The sequence below is a fragment of the Saccoglossus kowalevskii genome, chromosome 14 (genome assembly GCF_978046115.1).
Source record: "Saccoglossus kowalevskii chromosome 14, keSacKowa6.1, whole genome shotgun sequence".
NCBI lineage: Eukaryota > Metazoa > Hemichordata > Enteropneusta > Harrimaniidae > Saccoglossus > Saccoglossus kowalevskii.
In genome coordinates this window covers 12,007,596-12,027,848 of record NC_140654.1, presented here as the reverse complement: position 1 = coordinate 12,027,848, position 20,253 = coordinate 12,007,596, and the positions used below count along the sequence as shown (strand labels likewise).

The following is a 20,253-nucleotide window of genomic DNA, read 5'->3' as shown; positions in this document are numbered from 1 at the left end:
ATATCTGTCATGAGAGTGACACTATTAGTCGTCAGGCCGTACTAAATTCTTTTCAAAACAGATACGGGAAGGAGGCTCTTTACAAACGTTGATGGGGTTGTTGTGCAACACCAGGACACATTAGTACTACCTCAGTCTGATCGTTTTATCAAAATCTTAATGGCTTAGCGAGCAACAAGATATAAAAGTGATAGCACCTTGAAATAATTAACACTTATAAAGGACACCCCCATTTTAAATCAGCACATGATGGATGCACGACTGATCTTGCCCAGGGTACATGTATAAGCCCAAGCAATCAATAACATTACATGACCATTATGACTGTCAACCAAGGGGAACTATTTGTAACCAGCAACTCGCTATTTTTCCCCCAAAATTTTCATACCTGTAAAGTGCGCCATATGCGACAAACCAGTGTGTTAAGTACTACCGGTATTCACTTTGAACTTTGTTAAGTGTCAAGATTTTAAATGTGAATGGAGTTCTCAATTATTAAAACTGTTGTCAGAAATGGGTTCGAACCACAGCTCCAGTATTGGGAGTAATTACCTATAATCCCTACTCAAAGTGATTTGGATGATTAGCTCTTTGAAAGTAGCTCATAAAATATACCAGTATTTGCACATGCTTTACACTTACAACTCATTAGTCTCATCTCAACTACAGTATACTTGTATATTCATTCATTTATTCATTCATGTACATTCACACATCCTTCGTCTTTATGGTAATTGTAAACCATTTTCAATCATATCACCACCACCCACCCCGAATGTATTTTCTACAGTTGTATTCATATCCACCCCCTCACCCCGAATGTATTTTCTACAGTTGTATTCATATCCACCCCCTCACCCCGAATGTATTTTCTACAGTTGTATTCATATCCACCCCCTCACCCAGAATGTATTTTCTACAGTTGTATTCATATCCACCCCCTCACCCCGAATGTATTTTCTACAGTTGTATTCATATCCACCCCCCACCCCGAATGTATTTTCTACAGTTGTATTCATATCCACCCCCTCACCCCGAATGTATTTTCTACAGTTGTATTCATATCCACCCCCTCACCCCGAATGTATTTTCTACAGTTGTATTCATATCCACCCCCTCACCCCGAATGTATTTTCTACAGTTGTATTCATATCCACCCCCTCACCCCGAATGTATTTTCTACAGTTGTATTCATATCCACCCCCTCACCCCGAATGTATTTTCTACAGTTGTATTCATATCCACCCACTCACCTCGAATGTATTTTCTACAGTTGTATTCATATCCACCCCCTCACCCCGAATGTATTTTCTACAGTTGTATTCATATCCACCCCCTCACCCAGAATGTATTTTCTACAGTTGTATTCATATCCACCCCCTCACCCCGAATGTATTTTCTTCAGTTGTATTCATATTCTAAGTGTAATTCCTACAGATATTTAGCACAATTTGTAAACCAGACCTTGTACCTTCAATGTGCAACTTCTGGACTTTTGGTAATTTACTGAGAAAGCTAGGATTCAAAACCACAGCATGTAAAGCCAACAGCTATTGCAATTACAGATGTAGGTTAGCAAGGGGGAGGGTATCAGAAGGTTCATTTCAATGTCAAGAGGTAAGCATTGAATAATCCATGAGCTAATGACAGTATAATAATTTTGTTCCTGGTGTTTATGTTAATTAACACAAGTTTGGACCAGCACACTGGAACCAATTGCTGAATTGTTTTTTTTTTTTCATGGCACAAGTCCAAAACACTCGAAAATGTGCGTTTTACAGAAATAAACTTGGTTTTTGCACAATAATACAATTTTAAGTCTGGGATATGTTGAGAATTAAGATTTCAATTGAAAAACTAGAATTCAGTGCACAAGGGCTCAGGTAATTGGGATCAGTTTGTGCCATGGCATGAAATACAGCAAGCCACCACCTGCCAGAGTTAGCACCTTTACTGCAGTTCAACAACTAGCATTTTTTAGCAATGCACAGGATAGATACGAAATAGTGCAATGTTGATATTTTGATGAACCAATGCAAATGCATGCTTGAAAGTCAATGGGAATATTTTTTTGAGATGCAGCTATACAAGTGTTTGAGATATCAGAATGACATTACACTGCATAATGAGCCCCACAGTATCTTTCCAAAATCTCACAAAAACAGGACAATATAACGTTATATTCTGCAACAGGTGTTATTTAATGGTTTTGACAGTGTTTGCAGTTGAAAGTTACATTTACTTTTTTTAATTCATACGGCGGACAAGTCTGTTGATGAAGTTTTCCCTGTTACCATAGTCTCCCCCTTCAACAAAGTGGTTGCCCTTCTTACGAAGTCCACCACGCGGCGAGCTCAGCTTGAATGGCCAGAGAAAGTTACTCGCTTGTTTGAAATGTGGTCCAACAGTGAAAATCTCGTGGATCAAATCTTCGATACAGATGATGTCTGATCTTCCTAATGATTGATAAAAAAAATTAAAAACTTTATAAGTTGCACATAATCAAATTTATTTTCAATAATTACTCAAGGTAGAGAAAAATAATTTAAAGGGCGTTACTGTAGTCGTCGCGCCACGCATGCGCGAGATATATGGGTCTCGTATAAACAAAGATGGCTACTTTGACTGTTGCACAGATCAACGAGTACGAACTGAGGCATTACCAAGCTTTAATTAGGGTAATTTTCATGTGATTGGAAGGTATCAAAGGAATCACTGTACATATTGCTCAACATCTAGTTACAACAAGATTCAAACATGTATCAGTAACAATCACTGTATAACGGGGCCTTTTCAAAGAAGTCACAAGAACATTGGCACTGTTCATTACATGCTGGTTCAGCGTAAACAAAGATGTTCATTATGAAATTCGTTCAACGTTGCTAAGCGAGAAATTTTGCAATGAGTGCAAAATATATTTGGTAAGGCAATGAAATAATCTATAGTAATAAAAACTTACCTAAAACCTTCTCAATGAGATAATTATCTGTTAAGGGAATCCGGCTGCTATTAATCTTACCAAAACCACGCTTGTAGATAAGTTCTCTCACGGTCTTCAAGTTGGGATAACTATAGTTGAGCAAAAATCAAATTATGATTATACTATTACACCGATTCATAACCAATCAAGTAATTGAACAAGCAGCATCTGCTGTGATAGCTCTGCTGTTAGCAATGCACACTTCAATTACAGAATTGAAGATATCACAAAATGCACAATATCAAAGTAACTAGACTTGCGGTTTTCAAGAAGTCAAATAATAAAAAATTTGATGCAGACAATGAAGAACAATCAGTAATATGATTAGCTCTGCTCAACGAAATCGACAGAGCTGAAAATAAAACGCGGTACGATGGTAATAAACAGATCAATTTAAAGTATTTTTTTGGCGAAATTGAGGTAAATTTTCATTATAGTCACTACACATACGTAACAATGTACCATTTTGTATACACTTACCCCCACGCAATGTATGGTTCTACAAGTCTCAACATATTGAGGGTAGCTTTGTTGAGTCGGATGAACACACCATTAAAGATCTGTCTCAGTCTCAGTAACTGTAAAATCTTACGGACACGAGGACTTACACCATTGATACTGAAAAGACAAGTATGATTATGATTTAATGGATGTATCACTAAGGTTGACGTGATACATCTGCTATTTTTTTTAAGCCAGCCACCGTCGTCCCTTCACTGTAGACAGGTACAAATTTACCACAAACCTGTCCAATTTTGATTGTAAATTACAAAATGAGAAAATCCACAACAAAAATCGATCACAAGTCTGGTTACAGACTTGGAACTGCTATCTTGTATGTTTTTAGCTGGGAACTTTCTGGCTATAACCCTGACTGAGTACATGACTTTGGATATTATACCATCTGATATACATTTCACAGAAAAATTACACTAATTGAGCACATTGTTTTCATGTGCATCCGGAACAGATTTATCTATTTGTCGAAAGTCAAATACAAAACGTCTGCAGAATCACGCTCATGTTCATGAAGTATGCGTACATAGAGTTCAGGAAACTGCAGTTGGAAAAATGGAGATGCAAAGAGCAAGTCGTATAAACACTGTACCAATTGCAAAATGGTGTGCAATACCTGTAATTTATTTGACATAACAGTAGTAAATTCATTTATTCATTATATATATATATATGCACATACATATATATATATATATACATACACACACAAGTTGAATACCTACCCACGAATTCTGATGACAAAAGCTAGTTTAGGCTCGTCAGGCACATAGAAATTGTTATGTTTCCTGGCAATACGCTTTAGACGAATTACATCTCTTTCTTGTTTTCTATATTCTTTCACATACTGCTCAGCTCGCTTGTAAATCTTTGCCTTCTTACTTTTACTCGACTGCAATAAATGAAACAAATACTCCTGGTAAATAAGGATGCAGCTAAAATAAATTTTTGACAACAGAATTTTCTGGAGTTTTGCAATTTTATTCAGCAACCAACAATAATGAAACAAGCAGCCTGTCGACCGAGATAGCTCCGCTGTTAGCGATGCGCATTTCAATTAAAAACTGAAGATATCATTGGAAAATGTACAGTATGTATAGTATCAAAGCAATCGGACTTGCTTATTTTCAACAAGAATTCAAAAGTATCACTTTTTACCAAAAAAGACAAAAATATTCATCAAAATTGGAGAATTGCAGATATCACGAAATGAACATATGAGAGAAGTCCACATTTAGTACCTATATATGCAATATCAAAGCAATCGAACTTGCGGTTTTTTACAAGAAGTCGAAAATATCATTTTTTACCAAAAATGACAAAAATATTCACCAAAAATAGAGAATTTGAGATTTTGACATGAAATAAACAAATCTGAGAAAGAACCATCCAAGGTACTTGTATATCAAATTTGAAAACATTCTGACTTGTGGTTTCAAAGAAGAAGTTGAAATTGTGAAGTTGACGACGGACAATCAGTAATATGAACAGCTCCGCTGTGTCGACTTTGTAGACAGCAGAGCTAAAAATGTAATACATTAGGCAAACTAATTTTTGAACTAGAAAGCATTTGCGAGCAAGAACCCACAAATTTGTTTTTCAAGAACAGTACAGAAGTTATTGAATGTTACTTTTTCAGCCTAGTTGAGCTTATATGTAAAGAAGGCAACAGTGCATGCTACAACTAGAGATTTAAAACGTTTCATGTATGCTTCAAGCCAACTTTTTTTATATATTCAATACAGGTGAGGCAAACCTGCTGTGGGCTGTTGAAAATGTGATAGGTAAATTAGATAATTCATTTGCTACTGTTCTACTGAACACATTGCTGGCTGGTAAAGATGACAGGGATAATTGTGCAAATGTGCACATTTGTATGGATTTATTGCTGCCAATGATGGTTGCTGATGGCAACGATTGGGAAATACAGCCATACAAGGCTAATTGTTTAGAACCAGGTTTTTTTTGTCAAGAATATTCGGAATTATAACAGACCTTATAACAGAAATGTTATTTTTTTTTATTTTGGCAATGTAACCATGACTTTTGTAAAGAATTGTGAGATGAGGATTGTCAATGATTTCAAATAAATGAGCGTTGCATCCTGTAAAATTGTATTCATAGACAAAAGAACATACATAACATATGTGAAAACTGTACTTATTTTTACAGGACTTGATACACAAGCTGAAAAATGGTTAAAATGATATTAGTTCTGAATATTGCATAACATCTCTCAGCGGGCAGATCGCCTGGTATGTTCAGTCGGCTGCTTTGTATTTTTAATACTTGCATCCTATAGAAAAGTATCACATTTCTGACTCCTACTTTCTAAATCTGGCCAAACCCCTGCACTTTCTATGGCGCGACTACTACAACCGACTTTCTATTTATACGTCTAACAGGCATCACAATTTATCTTCATCAGTAGTCAGAACTACAGATACCTAAGTTGAGTGATAATTAACATTGCTGATCAAATGAAACGAGACGTAATTAATAAATACAATGTATAAACATAGACTATGATATGAATCACCGAATTCACAAGATGACTTTCTGAGACTGCAAATGCAAACCCAAATAATGTCGAACGTTCCATTCTGTGATAATAGAAACGAGCAGCAGTCGCCAAAGTCTAATAATGTCAACTAAAGCAGATTTCTCTATCTCACTAAAAATCTACATCTAACTCTAATATCACTGCCTGTACCCACCTTCTTTTGCAGCAAGCGTGCCCTGGCCTTCTTGGCTTTCAATTCTGCATACTGTTTTCTCTTCTTTAGAATGGTTTCTGGAACTTCAGGAAGCTTTTTCGCTTCACTGTTTATGAAGAACATAAAAACAACATTTAAATTCTACGATAAAGTATAGAAATCTACAACAAATGACGAGTTTAACAGAATTCAGGGCGACGAAATAAACAAACCAGGCAAAAATATTGAAGACAATTTTTGCTCTGTGAAGAAAACATGCCCATGTTTCGGAAATCGTGTATATTTACATGCACTCATCCATATCGAGAATGAATTTCTCGAAACGCGTTTTATTTGTAAAGCCTTATATCACCACACATAAATAGAGGAACATATACGGTAACTAATTCGAGAGCAATAAAGATAGAAAAGAAGTATTAACATCAGATGGCAGTGGATTTTATTTATCTATCGCAACACACATACCCGTCCGCCATTTTGTTGTTGGCCCAAAAGAACGAACATCCGGGAACCTTGGGCAACGTGCAACCTCGTTCTACGAGGTCGGATTGGCGATCGCCGGTTACGCCTTTAATACCGTGTTACATAACTATATAAGCTAACAGGACAAAATCAAAAATAAAAATAAAAATACCTAAGTAGAATAAAATGCTATAAAACTGATAAAACACAGTAATCCTAAAATTGTCACCTGACTGAGGTCATAGTTGAAACTAGTACTAAAGTTGGTCACATGTTGTTTTATGGGCTTCTCTTTGGGACAGAAAATAAAAATAATGATAGCAAAATATATGCTCGAATCTAGGAAAATAGAATAGGTCTCCTAATGGATAATAACAATTCGGATTTTCATTGAAACCCCCTTATTTCAACTTATTGAAACAATCCCCTTCTACGGATAATTTAACTCAGTGTGCCAGGTCTGTTAATGTGGAGGTCTTTCAGTGGGACGTATCGGCACACCGCGCCGTCAATGTAAATACAGCCGAGTAACCATTCTTACCTTATCTATGTCTACTGAAACCCGATAATTAACCAGCTGGTCATCATGGCAACTGAATAAGACCAGAACAATTTATTATTGAAATTATCTAAAATGGTCATTATTAAAGATTATTATATTCAATTTACATAGAGCCATTAAAACAACGATAGCTGTACTAGTTGTTAACCAATCTGATTAAAATGTATTGTATTTTACTGAATGAATTTAATTTAATTTTATATAATTTATTGTATTTTTACTTTATATTTTTATTATTTTGTATAACTATCGGCACATGGCCTTCGCGATTACCAAAACTGTTTTAAAAACTATCAGCAGATAAATAATAAATTAAATAAAATAAAGTAAAAGAAAGTGATTTATGGTAATGTTTTCAAAAAATGAGAAAAAAATCCCGAAATAGGACCTTATTTTACCAAATTTTTAGTTTAATTCAAGCCAATAGTCTGACAAGGTCGCGCAAGTTGCGCCCTCCGCGGTGTTCCAAACCCCAAACTGAAGGCTGACGTATTTCGGTCGGCGAGGGCGCTACTCAAACCAACAAATTGAAAAAAAAATAGTTGGCATAGAAGAATTTCGTCAGAACATTTCAACAACAGGACACTGCATAAATAAATGTATTTCTCCCTCTGAATCACAAAATATACGCTTAATTTTGTGCAACACAGAATTTTTGTTTTGTTTAACCGGGCGGTCGTCGGCGCGCAGCACGTGTTAGAATTTCATGTAAACAAACAAATGTATTTTACACTCGTCGCTACGAGACCCATGTCGAACAGAACGCGACGACAACCGCCCTTTAACGTTCAAATTTAGTCATTTTACCCTGGGACTGATGGTAGAGAATGAAGCCAGGGCTGAGACAGCGCATCCTGTGACGACCAGTGGCGGATCCAGATGGGGGGGGGGGGCAGGAAAATGCGTCTGGATTACGCATAGCATCGTCCGAATCACACGGTCCTGTGTCTTCGACCTATAGGCCTGGTCCCCCCCCCCCAATACATTTTGCTGGACCCTTCCCTGATGGCAACGCATGCGCAAATCAACTTATTAATAGTTCGATAAACTTTTGGACTTGAGAACAGGCGAGGCAAATTGGTCTCAAAAAAAATACAGGCATGTTCATCATTCTTGAAGCTTTATTTGTGTTACTGAAAGTGACATGGTTCAACTTAGTAGGAATATTTCGATTTTTCGTACCGCCTGCCGAAAAATCGTTGGAGGGTGAGATAGTGCTGGTAACCGGTGCCGGCAGTGGTATTGGTCGTCAGATGGCCATTAATTTCGCCAAACAGGGCTGTAGGTTGGTGATATGGGATATGAACAAGCACGGTGGCGACGAAACAGCGGAACAGATTACTAATCTGGGGGCTACGGCACACAGTTACCGGTGCGATGTGACAAATAAAGACGAAGTTTACCGCCTTGCTGAACAAGTCAAAAAAGATGTTGGTAGCGTAACCATACTTGTCAATAATGCTGGGGTCGTGGCAGGCAAGAATCTGTTGGATTGTCCCGATGAACTAATTCTAAGGTCGATGAATGTTAATGCGATTTCCCACTTTTGGGTAAGTTAAGAAAACTGATTTACCGTGCACCTTCATAACATAAAATTTGCTAACTTGTACACAGTCGTGAAATGATAGTAATAATAATAATAGTCTTTATTTAAGTCGTATCCTAAAAATGGACATAGATCTAAGTACAATAAAGCATGGTTGTCATTCCATGTCAGAAACATTCAGAATAAAAAAAAAGAAGATACACTAGTATAAAAAAAACTAAACAAAACTAAAACAACAAACTTGCCCGAAAGTGGGTTAGAAATGCAAATTAATAAAGTAAGTGTTAGGATTACTTATTTAGATATCTGTGAGGCAGCTGTTTTTTTTTAAATCTGCTTTCTCTTATGTTGAAACATTCGTATATATATTTTGCTGGACATTTTTGCATGACAGTATTCTTTGTGCCTACTATGTTGATAAAGCTTGTATCAGTGTTGCCCTCAGAACACTGTCTAATTGTGTTGAGAAGAATCTGTCTTTCACGTTTGTATAACTGACATTTTAACAGAAAGTGCTCTTCATCTTCAATATCATTTGTATTGCATACAGGACAGCTTCTTTCGGTAATGTTAATTTTATGGTATCTACCCATTTCAATTTGTAAAACATGTGCGCTTAATCTTAGTTTGGTCATTGATGATCTATGTAGTGGGTTATTTACTGTCAGCAGATAATTTTCAAGTCCAAATTCAGTTTTTAATTTTCTATAAGTACCGGTATGTAGTTTATTTCTGTGGTTAATACCTTTATTGTCATTGTTTAGAGAATCCCTACTGTTTATTTTTAAGTTGGTTTCAAGTGCTGTAGTAATATTATTTATTAGGTATTTGTTCTCATTAATCTTTCCATTTTCCAACTCATGTTCCATAATAAGGGCTTTGAGAATTATTTTAATACAATTGACCCAATTTTGGCTGTCCATATTGATTGCCAATCTGTATGCTACATTTATGAGGCTGTTTTATATATTTGCTTCCGGACTGAGCTGCATCATACCCTAAATGTAATAATCATCAATCATATTCATAACAATAACCCTAAACTGACACTGTGTGTCAAAACAGCATACCCTTATACTTCAATTATGGGAGTACACCACTTGCGCCGGGCCACACAGAGTTCATTCAGTCCATTAAACCCAATACATTTATCATTCTGACCAATTTACATGATAAAGCAATCGACCACGGTGAATAGTCCAATGATACGAAGGTCAACAAAACCAACTCATCAGATAAAATAATGAGAAAAGTGTTACAAAGTCCACCACTTGATAACTAACCACATGAATATGAATCAACTATGTTTCCTTTGACATCAGCACAGTACTCCAACCCCCAAAAAAGATTGTTAGACCACTATCACTTCAGACACAGTAACCTATACCTTGCTAACAGTTAGTAGCACCCCGGCGATTGTGTTGACCGAGGCATTCAACTTGACGATCAGAAGTAACACTGCAACAAATAAATTATAAAAGCCATTGAATTTATTCATATATGTATCCATCTTGCATCTTTAAACCCTAAGTTATTGAAAGATCTTGAAAACTTTGACATGCAAAATACAACACGAATAGGAATGATATGCGGCGTAAATATCATAACAGAAATTTTAACACAACATAATTATTAGTCCGAAGTCCGAAAACGGGGACTTATAATTCGGTGTTTGTCTGTTCGTGCATCCGTGCGTCTGTCCGGAGTCATATCTCAGAATCCCTTGGACCGATTCTGTTCATTCTTTGCATGTACCTAGTACTTTATGTGGGACATATGCACATGCAGTGGTTTAGCGATTCGATTCAAAATGGCCGACTGGCAGCCATCTTGTTTTTAGAAAATGTATTTTGGACATGCTTTGTCAGTTTTCATTCAAACTTGGTACATAGATTATACATGTTAGGATACATGTCCATGACGATTTATTTTACAATTGGATAAAAGATGGCCGACTGGCAGCCATCTTGTTTTTGAAAATGTCGTATTTTGGACATGATTTGTCAGTTTTCATTCAAATTTAGTACATAGAGCATACATGTTAGGATACATGTCCCTGACCGTTCGTGAGTTCTTGAGTCTGTCTGTCCGTCTGTCCGTCCCTCCTTCCGTCCGTGCGTCAGTCTGTCCAGAGTTGTATTACAGAATCCTGGGAACGATTCCGTTCATTCTTTGCATGTGCCTAGTACCTTATGTGGGACATATGCACACGCAGTGGTTTAGCAATTTGATTCAAAATGGCCGACTGGCAGCCATCTTGGTTTTTGAAAATGTTGTATTTTGGACGTGCTTTGTCAGTTGTCATTCAAACTTGGTACATAGATTATACATGTTAGGATACATGTCCATGACGATTTATTTCTCAATTGGATCAAAGATGGTCAACTGGCAGGCATCTTGTTTTTTTGTTTTTTTATGCGGTATCTTGGACGTGCTCTGTCAGTTTTCATTCAAATTTGGCACATACATGTACTTTATACATGTTAGGATGCATGTCCATGACAATTTGTTTCAAAATCTGGTCAAGGATAGCCGATTGACAGCCGTCTGATTTTTTGGCCTTCTACTATATTTCCACAATTTATGTACCATTTTCATTCGTATTTGGCACATACATCATACATATCAGTGTGTTTCATAATCAGATCAAAGATGGCCAAATAACGGCTATTTTTATTTTTGGCCATATTACTACTACATGGAACACATGTTTTAATGTAAATAAACAATCTGTTGTATTTCAAGGACACGCACAGGACAACCCCTCCGCTTTAATATGACGAGCACAAAGAGAACATTCAAAAATTTAACGGGACTGTGTCATTTTCAATGACTTGTTTAAATTAATCTTATATATTTTTATTTTTATAAAGATTGAGCTCATTGTGTTCAGTCGGGAAGCTGTTCTCTAGTACATAAACATTTTTCTATGTACTTTGCCAACATGATATTAAGAAATGTTATACTAGTATCTGATTATGTAGAATGTTTTGTTTTTTGTTAACACTGTGAAATTTTGAATTACATACATGCTGTGTTGTCTAAAAGTAAATTTCTGTTTTTCATATTTTTTGCATGACATTATGAAGCATGTCTTAGTTTCCATAACAGAACCGGTATTTAAAGTCCTGCAGTTGTCGTGCCATGTCCTGTTTGATTTGGGACTCATAGCGACGTATGCAACGCGTATAAAATACATTGTTTATTTACATGAAATTCGAACACGTACTGTGCAACGACCACCACACTAGCAACATATTTCAATTTTGAGACAGTGATTGTAGTGTCTGAATTTACTCAACTTTCTCTCAGTTTGATGCACTCAATATTTACCAGGTATTTTTCCAGTCTGAATACTATCACTTTGGAAATACTGCAACTTGGGTGTCTTTACCCCAAAGCATTTCTAATATGCTTTATTACATGAATTAGTTTAAACAAAGGTTTAGCAATAGTACAGAACATAATGTATCTGTCAGAAAACGTTTTTAACAAAACTAATTCGGCACTTGAAATATTTATAATAAACTTCACTGAGTATATTCAGTAAACATGAGGAAAAATAAAAATATATAATTGTACGAAGTTTGGCTAAGGTATACAGTTGTTATATGTTGACTTATTCATGTACACATACAGAGCTATAATAGTGCTCTACCTAAATTATAAAAATATATTTTGCAATAAACCATACGCTATTGCATATATTATCAAACAAAATTATTCTAAAATGCCCCAAAATACTAATTTAAAAATATATTATGTAATTTAATTTTCTAGACGATAAAAGCATTTGCGCCCTCTATGGTGGCCAAAAACCATGGGCATATTGTTACGATTGCAAGCCTGGCTGGTTCGTGTGGAACACCCAAAATGGTTGAATACTGTGCTAGTAAATTTGCTGCCGTTGGCCTGCATGAAGCACTGCAGTATGAGTTCATTAAAGAAGGATATGACGGAATTAAAATGACACTTGTACAACCTTATCTGATCAACACTGGACTGTTCGAAGGCTTCAAAGTTAGGTTTGTAGTTTCTTTTCATCTTCTCCCCTTATATTCGAACAATGGTGGACAACTATGTGTAATTACTAGTCTTAAACAGGTGATTATCACTGGGTGCGGCCATGGATGCTATAATACCATATTGGTAGTTCTAAACAGGTGATTATCACTGGGTGCAGCCATGGATGCTATAATACCATATTGGTAGTTCTAAACAGGTGATTATCACTGGGTGCAGCCATGGATGCTATAATACCATATTGGTAGTTCTAAACAGGTGATTATCACTGGGTGCAGCCATGGATGCTATACTACCATATTGGTAGTTCTAAACAGGTGATTATCACTGGGTGCAGCCATGGATGCTATACTACAATATTGGTAGTTTTAAAGAAGTGATTATCTCTGGGTGCGGCCATGGATACTATAATACCATATTGGTAGTTCTAAACAGGTGATTATCACTGGGTGCAGCCATGGATGCTATAATACCATATTGGTAGTTCTAAACAGGTGATTATCACTGGGTGCAGCCATGGATGCTATACTACCATATTGGTAGTTCTAAACAGGTGATTATCACTGGGTGCAGCCATGGATGCTATAATACCACATTGGTAGTTTTAAACAGGTGATTATCACTGGGTGCAGCCATGGATGCTATAATACCATATTGGTAGTTTTAAACAGGTGATTATCACTGGGTGCAGCCATGGATGCTATAATACCATATTGGTAGTTTTAAACAGGTGATTATCACTGGGTGCAGCCATGGATGCTATAATACCGTATTGGTAGTTTTAAACAGGTGATTATCACTGGGTGCGGCCATGGATGCTATAATACCATATTGGTAGTTTTAAACAGGTGATTATCACTGGGTGCAGCCATGGATGCTATAATACCACATTGGTAGTTTTAAACAGGTGATTATCACTGGGTGCAGCCATGGATGCTATAATACCATATTGGTAGTTTTAAACAGGTGATTATCACTGGGTGCAGCCATGGATGCTATAATACCACATTGGTAGTTTTAAACAGGTGATTATCACTGGGTGCAGCCATGGATGCTATAATACCATATTGGTAGTTTTAAACAGGTGATTATCACTGGGTGTAGCCATGGATGCTATAATACCATATTGGTAGTTCTAAACAGGTGATTATCACTGGGTGCAGCCATGGATGCTATAATACCATATTGGTAGTTTTAAACAGGTGATTATCACTGGGTGCAGCCATGGATGCTATAATACCATATTGGTAGTTTTAAACAGGTGATTATCACTGGGTGCAGCCATGGATGCTATAATACCATATTGGTAGTTTTAAACAGGTGATTATCACTGGGTGCAGCCATGGATGCTATAATACCACATTGGTAGTTTTAAACAGGTGATTATCACTGGGTGCAGCCATGGATGCTATAATACCATATTGGTAGTTTTAAACAGGTGATTATCACTGGGTGTAGCCATGGATGCTATAATACCATATTGGTAGTTTTAAAGAAGTGATTATCTCTGGGTGCGGCCATGGATACTATAATACCATATTGGTAGTTTTAAACAGGTGATTATCACTGGGTGCAGCCATGGATGCTATAATACCATATTGGTAGTTATAAACAGGTGATTATCACTGGGTGCAGCCATGGATGATATAATACCATATTGGTAGTTCTAAACAGGTGATTATCACTGGGTGCGGCCATGGATGCTATAATACCATATTGGTAGTTTTAAACAGGTGATTATCACTGGGTGTAGCAATGGATGCTATACTACCATATTGGTAGTTTTAAACAGGTGATTATCACTGGGTGCAGCCATGGATGCTATAATACCATATTGGTAGTTTTAAACAGGTGATTATCACTGGGTGTAGCAATGGATGCTATAATACCATATTGGTAGTTCTAAACAGGTGATTATCACTGGGCGCTGCCATGGATACTATAATACCATATTGGTAGTTCTAAACAGATGATTATCACTGGGTGCAGCCATGGATACTATAATACCATATTGGTAGTTCTAAACAGGTGATTATCACTGGGTGCAGCCATGGATGCTATAATACCATATTGGTAGTCTTAAACAGGTGATTATCACTGGGTGCAGCCATGGATGCTATAATACCATATTGGTAGTTTTAAACAGGTGATTATCACTGGGTGTGGCCATAGTTGCTATAATACCATATTGGTAGTTTTAAACAGGTGATTATCACTGGGTGCAGCCATGGATGCTATAATACCATATTGGTAGTTTTAAACAGGTGATTATCACTGGGTGTGGCCATAGTTGCTATAATACCATATTGGTAGTTTTAAACAGGTGATTATCACTGGGTGTGGCCATAGTTGCTATAATACCATATTGGTAGTTTTAAACAGGTGATTATCACTGGGTGCAGCCATGGATGCTATAATACCATATTGGTAGTTTTAAACAGGTGATTATCACTGGGTGCGGCCATGGATACTATAATACCATATTGGTAGTTCTAAACAGGTGATTATCACTGGGTGCAGCCATGGATGCTATAATACCATATTGGTAGTACTAAACAGGTGATTATCACTGGGTGGAGCCATGGATGCTATAATACCATATTGGTAGTACTAAACAGGTGATTATCACTGGGTGGAGCCATGGATGCTATAATACCATATTGGTGGTTTTAAACAGGTGATTATCACTGGGTGGAGCCATGGATACTATAATACCATATTGGTAGTACTAAATAGGTGATTATCACTGGGTGCAGCCATGGGTGCTATAATACCATATTGGTAGTACTAAACAGGTGATTATCACTGGGTGCAGCCATGGATGCTATAATACCATATTGGTAGTTTTAAACAGCTGATTATCACTGGGTGTAGCCATGGATGCTATAATACCATATTGGTAGTTTTAAACAGGTGATTATCACTGGGTGTAGCCATAGATGCTATAATACCATATTGGTTGTTTTAAACAGGTGATTATCACTGGGTGCAGCCATGGATGCTATAATACCATATTGGTAGTTTTAAACAGGTGATTATCACTGGGTGCAGCCATGGATGCTATAATACCATATTGGTAGTACTAAACAGGTGATTATCACTGGGTGTAGCCATGGATGCTATAATACCATATTGGTAGTTTTAAACAGGTGATTATCACTGGGTGCAGCCATGGATGATATAATACCACATTGGTAGTTTTAAACAGCTGATTATCACTGGGTGTAGCCATGGATGCTATAATACCATATTGGTTGTTTTAAACAGGTGATTATCACTGGGTGCGGCCATCAATACTATAATACCATATTGGTAGTTTTAAACAGGTGATTATCACTGGGTGTAGCCATGGATGCTATAATACCATATTGGTAGTTTTAAACAGGTGATTATCACTGGGTGCAGCCATGGATGCTATAATACCATATTGGTAGTTTTAAACAGGTGATTATCACCGGGTGTAGCCATGGATGCTATAATACCATATTGGTAGTTTTAAACAGGTGATTATCACTGGGTGCAGCCATGGATGCTATAATACCATATTGGTAGTTTTAAACAGGTGATTATCACTGGGTGCAGCCATGGATGCTATAATACCATATTGGTAGTACTAAACAGGTGATTATCACTGGGTGCAGCCATGGATGCTATAATACCATATTGGTAGTTTTAAACAGGTGATTATCACTGGGTGCAGCCATGGATGCTATAATACCATATTGGTAGTTTTAAACAGGTGATTATCACTGGGTGCAGCCATGGATGCTATAATACCATATTGGTAGTTTTAAACAGGTGATTATCACTGGGTGCAGCCATGGATGCTATAATACCATATTGGTAGTTTTAAACAGGTGATTATCACTGGGTGCAGCCATGGATGCTATAATACCATATTGGTAGTTTTTAACAGGTGATTATCACTGGGTGTAGCCATGGATGCTATACTACCATATTGGTAGTTTTAAACAGGTGATTATCACTGGGTGCAGCCATGGATACTATAATACCATATTGGTAGTTTTAAACAGGTGATTATCACTGGGTGTAGCCATGGATGCTATAATACCATATTGGTAGTTCTAAACAGGTGATTATCACTGGGTGCAGCCATGGATGCTATAATACCATATTGGTTGTTTTAAACAGGTGATTATCACTGGGTGCAGCCATGGATACTATAATACCATATTGGTAGTTTTAAACAGGTGATTATCACTGGGTGCAGCCATGGATGCTATAATACCGTATTGATAGTTCTAAAAAAGTAGTTACCATTATTCAGAGTACTAAGCAGTTAGTTATCACAAGGGTGTCGATAGGCAAGTTCTACAAAATGTGAATGAAACATTTATCTATATTTTAATTAAAACCGGCAAAGTGAAACAAAAACAGTACTTATTTTATATTTATTGAAGTAATCAAAGTTGGCACATTGATGTGAATCGATTAGAATATTTTTAAACCTGCAAACATGTTTGATAAGCATTTTGAACTTTTGAAAACCTTAATTTTGTTATCATTGTTCTCTCAGGGAAGGGGTTGCGCCACAAGGTTTGACAACGCAGTATGTCGCAGACAAAATTTTGAACGCTGTACGAATCAACCAACCTGTTCTCATGCTCCCCAAAGATGGCTACCTTGTTCCTTTCTTAAAATCGTAAGTAGTGCATTGACAATTAACAACAGCAACTGCAACAAAAGCAACATATTTGTATACAAGTATACTTTGACTATCCTGTCAAACTAGATTTAACTATTATCACCCTATACTACTGTGTCCATATGTCATTACTAAATTGTCACTCAATGTCACCGTATCATGACACATCACCTCTATGCCACTATATCATGTCACTCTTCGCCCATCTATTATCACATGTCAACTTGGGTCACTCTACACCACTTTCGAGACACGTTTATGGAACGTACACTGGCCTAACCCTTGGCATGTAACCTGGGCTTGTGTCATTCGCTCAACCATTCACACCTTAGTGCATAACTAGCCCATGCTTTCATTGCCGAAGCACACTATCTCGCTGCCTCGCTGTATGCAACTTAGTCTTCTGCAATTCGCAAAACAACCACCCACCCTGCATCTTTATATCAATATGTAACTTTGATCTTTTGCTAATTTTTTCAATAAACACAGTTTGGGGAAATGCCGCACAGAGCATGCTGGTTCTGGTCAGGTACGACGTTGCCCTTACCATGACACAAGTCAAATATATCTTGGTCTCCTGTCATGGGGTCGGCTAAGATGCCTGATGCAGAGCCACTGTTTCGGCAGATGTTACTCGGGTAGCATGCGTCGCCACCTCATAATGACACTCAGTGGTTTTGAGGGTCACTATGAGGTGACACGTGACAATGCCTAGTGTGACATTCACTTCCCCCACTTCAAACGGAAATCCTGTGTCATTCGTCATTTCTTAGCATTAATTAGTGTATACTTTCCCTTGCAAGACCCTTGCTCAATATTATGCAAAAGCCAAACTAGAGACAAGATAATAATAATGTCAAGTGACTACATTAAACTATATTATTACAGGTGGATGTCACTGGAATCTGGTGTTGCTCTAGCCAATTTCATGGGTACTTTCAGCTCCATGGATGAATTTGTTGGAAGAAAGAAACAAACATAGAAATCTTGCGTGTTGTGTGAAAAGCATGGATCAAACTTCTGCTGCAAAAATTCAACGATTTGATTATGAATTTCTTTTTTTAATAATGTGTATAGCACATTATTAGGCATGGAAATACTCCTAAAATACTTTTGAATTTGTTGAATCGACATGATGTTTTGACATCACCACAACACTAGAACCTTTGTATGTCATGTTTTTACATTCAATTTCACGCACAAGGTAGGATCTCGCAGTGAACGGAAAATTGTCTATTAGGGATGACTATTGTGTGTCTTGACTCTCAACTGTCTTGACTTTAACTGTGTCATTAAATAAAAAGACAAACAATTTGTTATTGTGTCAAGTGATTTATTTACTATAGAGCGCCATTATTTCACACAAGTCTAAAAGTGATAAACTTCTACATGATTGAAAGAAAGATGCGCTACCCATTGCTATAAAACCAGCAGGGGTAAAACTGTTACAAAATGAATCTTAATGATTCATCAACAAAGTTGTCTCTAATGTCTTCATCACCAGACATTCTCGCCCAAATTTGTTTGCACTTTTTCTTATATTCATCAATATTTCTGGAAATGAACCCGAATTTTGGAGCCAACAGACTAAATTTGAGTCAATTGTCGGTTTTTACCAAAAAAAATTCGGTTATTTTTGTCTCAATCTTTTGAAAGGGAAAGTGCAGACTATAATTGTGAATTTATGATGAAAAGAGGCAACTGCTGGTGAAAATGTTAAATCAAGGGAGTCGTCACCTGCGCATGCGTCAGATGGGCATAGCGTGTCGATGTTTACACACAAGCATCTACCCATGAGTCTTTGCGTTTTAGCATGTTTTGTTATTGTTGCTTGGGACTGAATTCCCATGTTTGACTTAAAATACTTTCCAGATTAACCTGAAATCTTTTGATGTATAAAAAGGCGTAGTATTGATATCTTTCAATGAATGAATTTTATTTCACCAAAAAGAAATGTACAAGAGAATCAAGGCATTTAAAGGAAAAAATAAATACATGTTTTATTGGTTAGAACCAGAAAGGTAGTTCAAGCGGAAGTAATCTAGTTCCTGACTCCTGACCCCCTGACCCCCTGACCCCCTGAACTGTACTTGATTATTATAGAAAGTGTTGTGAACAGTCATACACAAAACAAGAATACAAATTTATTATAAAGGGGCTCATCGATTAACCTGTAAATATCTTCCGATGTACAGAGGGTGGGGGCCAATCTCCCCAGGCAGAGTTCTATCACGAATATATCTCTGCCACCACGTGATCTTATGCTTGTCGTTGATTGGTCGATGCGTCACAGCGGTACTACTTTCAAAGACGCGCACCAAAACATTGCAATGCAGGTGTTCGATTTTCGAACCTAACGAAAGTGTGCGCGTTGTTTGTAGATTCTGACTGTTTTCATAGTGAGAAGCTCATAATTTTACTTTCCTTGGCACAAACAGAGTGGCAATAGAACGTGTTCGCTGTCAATACCACGAAGTGCTTTCCTTTCTTCCTATGTCTTCGCCTAGCGATAGACAGGGCCGTCAGCTTGATGAACCGAGTAACACCTTAGTTACCGTTATTCCGCGATGAAATTATTTTCTTTTGTAAATTATAACTATTTCACCGTTTTCAGTGTGTTTATGAAAAAATCATTATCAGCTATCGACGAAATATTTTAAAACTTGTTTTCCAGTAGGAATAAATCAATACGAAAGCCATCCAATAACAAAACTACGCAAATAATACGCGTAGTAAAAGTCTTGTGGTGTTTCACCACAAAATGGCGGTGTGTGGTGGCAG

The 20,253-nt window shown here is 37.1% G+C and overlaps 2 protein-coding genes across 3 annotated transcripts; one reads left to right on the top strand and one right to left on the bottom strand.

Moving 5' to 3' along the window:
• Positions 1–2,177: 2,177 nt before the first annotated feature.
• Positions 2,178–6,775, bottom strand: LOC100367525 (large ribosomal subunit protein uL30-like). 2 transcript variants are annotated; one of them, XM_002735914.3, is made up of 6 exons: positions 6,679–6,775; positions 6,214–6,319; positions 4,222–4,388; positions 3,461–3,598; positions 2,960–3,069; positions 2,178–2,456 (listed from the first exon to the last, which is right to left on the bottom strand). In XM_002735914.3, the coding sequence occupies exons 1-6, from the start codon at positions 6,687–6,689 to the stop codon at positions 2,248–2,250; spliced, it is 741 nt and encodes a 246-aa protein (XP_002735960.1). In that variant the 5' UTR covers positions 6,690–6,775; the 3' UTR covers positions 2,178–2,247. The 2 variants fall into 2 exon arrangements, with proteins under 2 accessions (XP_002735960.1, XP_085364041.1); XM_085507915.1 differs by lacking the exon at positions 6,679–6,775 and adding an exon at positions 6,501–6,567.
• Positions 6,776–8,277: 1,502 nt separating this feature from the next.
• Positions 8,278–18,786, top strand: LOC100367677 (epidermal retinol dehydrogenase 2-like). The gene is made up of 4 exons (XM_085507649.1): positions 8,278–8,787; positions 12,564–12,808; positions 17,344–17,469; positions 18,361–18,786. Exons 1-4 carry the CDS (start codon positions 8,338–8,340, stop codon positions 18,452–18,454), a joined length of 915 nt encoding a protein of 304 aa, XP_085363775.1. The 5' UTR covers positions 8,278–8,337; the 3' UTR covers positions 18,455–18,786.
• The last annotated feature ends 1,467 nt before the right edge of the window (positions 18,787–20,253 follow it).